This window comes from Capsicum annuum, unplaced genomic scaffold (assembly GCF_002878395.1).
Source record: "Capsicum annuum cultivar UCD-10X-F1 unplaced genomic scaffold, UCD10Xv1.1 ctg5038, whole genome shotgun sequence".
In the NCBI taxonomy this organism is placed as follows: Eukaryota; Viridiplantae; Streptophyta; class Magnoliopsida; order Solanales; family Solanaceae; genus Capsicum; species Capsicum annuum.
In genome coordinates this window covers 24,614-30,440 of record NW_025858245.1, presented here as the reverse complement: position 1 = coordinate 30,440, position 5,827 = coordinate 24,614, and the positions used below count along the sequence as shown (strand labels likewise).

The 5,827-nt window shown below is 32.8% G+C and overlaps 1 protein-coding gene across 23 annotated transcripts; it reads right to left on the bottom strand.

Annotated features, from left to right (window-relative positions):
- Window positions 1–222: 222 nt before the first annotated feature.
- LOC107876348 (cell division protein FtsZ homolog 1, chloroplastic) lies at window positions 223–5,274 on the bottom strand. 23 transcript variants are annotated; one of them, XR_007050413.1, is made up of 7 exons: window positions 4,953–5,268; window positions 4,120–4,174; window positions 3,137–3,301; window positions 2,888–3,023; window positions 1,126–1,191; window positions 962–1,056; window positions 223–480 (listed from the first exon to the last, which is right to left on the bottom strand). XR_007050413.1 is itself a non-coding variant. In XM_016723298.2 (3 exons), exons 2-3 carry the CDS (start codon window positions 1,184–1,186, stop codon window positions 466–468), a joined length of 240 nt encoding a protein of 79 aa, XP_016578784.1. In that variant the 5' UTR covers window positions 1,187–1,191; window positions 4,953–5,271; the 3' UTR covers window positions 223–465. The 23 variants fall into 23 exon arrangements, 2 of the variants coding, with proteins under 2 accessions (XP_016578784.1, XP_016578788.1); XR_007050410.1 differs by lacking the exon at window positions 4,120–4,174 and having other exon boundaries at window positions 1,126–1,188; window positions 3,137–4,119; window positions 4,953–5,271; XR_007050406.1 differs by having other exon boundaries at window positions 3,137–4,174; window positions 4,953–5,270.
- Window positions 5,275–5,827: the final 553 nt, after the last annotated feature.

Genomic DNA, 5,827 nt, shown 5'->3' with positions numbered 1-5,827 from the left:
TATACATCCTCTATAACAACACTTGTAAAATATAAGCAAGTTTTAGATACATGCCATAATTTAATTATAAAGCCACACTTTGAAGTGTAGTAATATTACCTAAAATTTCATAGTTCAACAGAAATGAAATTAGGCATAAAATGTTAGTACGTAATTGCTAATTGAAAAGTAATTATTTTGATTGGAATGTATACATCACTAACCACATTACATACACATACATATTATAATCTCACACACCAATTAACTAATAAATAATTGAAATGCATAGATTTGCAATTTGCAATGCACTTCAAAAAAACATGTTGTTTACATACTAATTAGAAAACAACATTTTAAAGATTTGTACTAAGTTTCACACAAAACCAAATGTATTTAAATGTTTATCAAAGTATTTCAAAAATTCTCCATCATTCACTTCAATCTAGACCAAGTTAAATTGTGGCGCAAACCATTCAAATTTGATCACCTGCATTGTTCCTACACATTCAAAATGAAATAAACAATTAGTAGTAAAATTATGCTCGACAAATATTCAAATATTTTTCCAATCTTGAATGAGGAAGTATGTGAATCCAAAGTTTATTTAATTCATTCAATCAAATTAAAAGTTCAGGATTTAACATTAGCAAAATCCAAAGTTTCTTTAATCACTGCCTTAACATCAGCAAAATTCACATTCACAAGCCTAGGTATCTACAAACAGAAGGAGCAAATCATTTATATCTAGATTAACAATGCATACTACGATAACGCTATTAACATGCTACATTACAAATACATACAGTAGCAATCCTTTTTAATGGAAAAACTCTTTTGATATAATATTAAATATATGCAACTTCTGAAAATATGTTATACCAAAAAATCTATCATAGAAGAAATATGCCTTTTTTTGTGTCGGCGAGTGTCTACATCATTAAAATAAAATACATACTTAACTTTTTACAAAGGAACTCACAGTGATTATATCAGATATTCCTTGGACACCTTGACGTAATACATCATCCACAAGAAGAAAAGCATCTTGAAGTGGTTTCTGCTCATTGATAATATCTGGTAGACGATCATTGGGAATTACTATAAGAGTGTCAACATTTTTCTGAAAACCAACAGTTAAATAACCTGCTTTTTTTGCTATTTGAGCCATAACTGGATCAACACCATATCCTGTGCGTCCACCCATGCCTGCTGTTATGAAAACCATATTAGAACCTTTTAGAGAATTTGCAATGACTTCCTTCGACTCCTTGGCTTCCTATTCCCCTAAAAGAGTTAACTAGCTTATCAAGAAGCATAAAGATGTCGAGCCTGTTAAGACCGTTAAACAGAAGCCTCGAAATCAATTGCAAAACAAAACACATCTACATCTAGAGCAATATGTGACTCCAAATGATGCCATATAGGTATAGTAATACTTTGTCATTTCCAAAAGTTTAGGATAAAGTATAACTGTCATATGTTAGCTTCTTCCAAAGTTATTTTAACATGGCTGAGATCTGATTAATGAAAATCAGCTATAATAGAGTCCGAAAGAGTAATTTGTTCATAAAGCAGAAGAGTGCTAACTAAGCCCACAAGTCAGAAGTTATCCAATTTGAAGTGGATTCTCGGCAGCAGACTGTAGCAGTGTGCTTGAGCATCCGTGTTTATAGCATAGAAGTCAACACCCTATATTTGGACATGCAGTATTTCGATTCGTCATATGAAATGAACGGATGGGATCACCACATAAACATGTCAATGCTCGATTAATTTCCAAAGTAACATTATAATAAAAAGCTAACTGGCAAAAATCATAGAGACCATAAGGGATATTTATAACTTCTATTCACGGAACAAGTTTGCAAACCAGCACTAAATTAACACATGAACCTTGTGATGGCATTGTATTCCAACATACCTCTTTTTGGAAGATAAAGAAATAGAAAGCCACATCAATAGAATTAGGCAATCAACAAAATGCCTAAAAATCAATCATTTGATGGTTACGGGGAATCCAAATGTAACAACTTTGTTGCTTGGATAAAATGAAATCTCAAGTCAAATGAAGGAAAATGATTGAATTTGAGATACTTTGTGCTAAAGAAAAGGCAGTAACAGCACAGAACATAGTCCCTAGTCTTGTTCCCGACGAGCCTAAATAACAAAGCCTACAAAACATTTCTCTGTTATTGTTTCTCAATTATATATTGAGATGCAGATACGAACTTTGATGCAAAAATCGACAAAATAGCATTAAATCGTGTACAAAAATAAGTTAACACCTCATTTAAAGGCAGAACGGTTCCAAAAAACTAAGTAAAAAAACCAGAAGCAGGTTTATCAAATGGAACAAGAGGACGACTAGGCTAATAAGTGAAAAGTCGAGGCACACACAAACGTGAACACTATTCCACAAATTTAAAAGCTTCAACAATCAAATAATCTCAAGAATATATGGAGAGAGTGGAAGTTCTTATGGTGAGGATTACACAAAGATGGCCTTGTTGATCCTCAAATAGACATACCAAAACTCCAGCCCTGTTTATTTTGGATCTTCTTGGATTATTATTATTACCTATTAGGTTGATGCTCTGCGTTGGAAGTTATGGATTCGATTAAATCTAAACCTATAATGCTAGACACTTGTCCAGTTTGGATGGTTGTTATATATGTTTGACATAACACATAGATAGACACTTTAACTTGCCTTTACTGACAATTGAGCACCCCAACTTTCATTATAACCATCTAGACACTTCAAGAAACTTTAGACGCAGGCCAAGCACTCTTCCCTACTGTTTAGACGTAGACAAAGCACTCCCTAATGAACATTATTTTTATTCCAGATTTTCAACGATCATCTATCATAAAATAGGGAAAAAGGTAGTAATATTATTCTTACCACTGTCTAAGCTGCAACTTTTGAAGTAACAAGTTTGGCTGGCAAATTCATAGTGAACTGTGGATTGGTGTTTTCACCAAACATTAGGAATCCACAAACTGCTACTCCAAGGTACGAAAAGAAGGCAATGCTAAAGCTGCATCGGTATGAACCAACGCAAGTTAATTAAACCTTCAACTTGCAGATGTACATTTTGATTAAAGAATAGCATATCATTCTATATGTAAGCGACTTAATCATTTGATTTACCTTATAAGAAGAATAGAAGGAAATCTTGAAGGTTCTTTCATCGATGAGTAGATATTTGGGAAAACTGAATGGCTTCCATAGTAGAAACTATAAAGACCAACTGTGACGGGCAACTTTTCACTGTTTAAAGCTGTTCCACTTGGTCATATCCAACGTCATTGATCACTCCAACCCACAAGAAGTAGATAATTTATGTAATCACTCCACCGATGAAGTCACAAGCATCAGAATGCAACACACACTAACACATATTGAACATCTATGAACTAATTCAAGACATTTTATGGTAAACTTAAATAATCAATACCTGAAACGATAGATAGCAAACTGAAATTTCTAAGCCAAACCGTTGGAAGTATGACAAGGGTAGAAATGATAGCACACATTTGATAAGAATCTAGATGAATTCTAGCGAACTCCATGTGACTATTTGGTAATAGGGCGCCAAAATTATCACTCATCATAATCAAATACTCTATGCAAGAGGACAGCAAAGAAGAAGACCGTTGCAAGGTATAGGCAACATACAACAGTACCAGAATGAAGCAGAGAGTGAGAATTAGTAAGCAGAGACAATTACATATAGTTCTGTATACAAGGCTATCTGCGTTTAATGCAAATCTAACATTCGCAACTAGACGTAAATCTTGTTCTACAAATTAAAAAAGAATTAGTATATATGTCGTTAGTATTCTCTCATACTCACAACTATAAATATTCGACTGAGCAATCCAACGGTACCTTGTACGATATCTGGATCGGTTTCAACACCAGGAGAACTTTCTAAACATTTTTCAAAAGAGTTCCAGTATAAAAAGTAATGACTCCAACTAAAAGCAGCAGGAAAAGACTACACCATCCCCCTTCTTTGAGTGCATAGGGAACCAAGAGGATTCCTTTGCCACAGAGAGTGTTTATGGCTACATTGGAAAATCAATTCACATTAAAACAAGCAGCATAATAGAGTTGGGAGTTTTAAGTACCTGAAACAGATTTGGCAAGGGCAAAAAAGCAGAACATTAGTCCGGTACCAATCAACTGATATTTCAACAAAATAATTGGACTTTCAGGAGAAACATAGATGAAATTTTAAAAATTAGTACATATCGAACAACAATACATGACAAATATAGTTCCAGGATGTACAAATGCTTGAATTACAATGCACGCCTATTGGCTACTGGTTTTCTGCTCCACCTATCTGGTTCACCTAACCATCTCAATCAATAATCAAAGTAATGAAATCACATGCAAATGGTTGTTTCTTTGGTCCCAATAAAACTGTAAAGAACTCCAATTATTCCCTTTGATCAGAAAAAAGTGAACTAAAAAGAAAATTAATTATCAGAGAAAGCAACAAGATCAAGAACAACCCAATTGACCAAGTACAGAACAATTTCAGAAATAAAAATTGACCAAGTACAGAACAATTTCAGAAATAAAAAGAATAGTCAACAATCAAGACCAATTCTTTTGTCGATCTCCACCTTTCTGGTTCACCACCCTATTTCAACAAACTAATTAGCTAATCAAAGTAATAAAATCACATGCAAATGGTTGTTTCTTGAGTCCCGAATTATCAACTAGAGACCCATTTCAGAAACAAAAAGTCACTCCAAAACAAAGAAAAAGGAATTCTAAAGATTACATTTTTGACTCAAGAGATAACAAAAAAGAAGAAAAAGGACCTCAACAACTCGAGTACCATTTTTTTCTAGTTATGAATCACTAATTATAAGGAGAAAATGGAAACAGAGCATCAAAATTATGAAGAATTGAATGCAAATGAGAAGAGAGAAAAAGATGCAAAATTTACCTTCGATCACTCAATTTCGAACTCAAACAACGTCTATTACGGCTCTCATAAATTGATGTAAAAGGAATTTGATCCAAGAATAAAGCTGGCGCGCCTCTTAAGAACCCAATTTCGAACTTGGTGGCTGATGCTGTACTGTGCGATGCTTGATGATGGCACATCTATTCGAACGAACAAATTTGATGCTTTACGATAAACCCTAGTTGTGAGATAAAACGTCTAATATGGATGCTGTGCGATAAACCCTAGCCGTGCAACACATTTCAGATGAATGTTTGATTTTTTTTTTTTGTAATTAGAAATTGGAGAAAATAAAATATATTGGAGGTAATTCAATATTTTAGTGTTAAAAATATTAGAGAGAATATCATATTTTGATTTATATTTTTATAAAAATTATAAGACAATACTTATAAATTATTATTTTAAAATAATAAAAATAGCCACATTCTATAAGTGTAACCATATTTGTAAAGGATGTTGCCAATTATATAATTATATGACAACACTTATAAAATGTAGTCTATAGCATTAAAGAGAAGGTTTTACAAGCATTGTCAAAATTATTATGGCTTAAAGCTAAAACTTAATGCTGCATTTTAAAATGTATCCAAAACTATTTTAGGCAACACTTTACAAGTGTTGTCCAGATTTAGTATGACCCTAGGTCAAAAATGTTGTATTGATGTTTTGTACTTGGATTTTTAAGGACTGATATGATGAAGACATTTCATTCTGCTATTCAAATATTTTGTCATCTTTGTTTATTTCGTTTGAGTTTTAGTTTTATGTTTTCTTTCGTACCCCTCTTTTGGAATCAAATTGGAGTTAGTAAAAGTTTCAAAAAAAGTTTAAGTGTCAAGCAAAGGAATAGA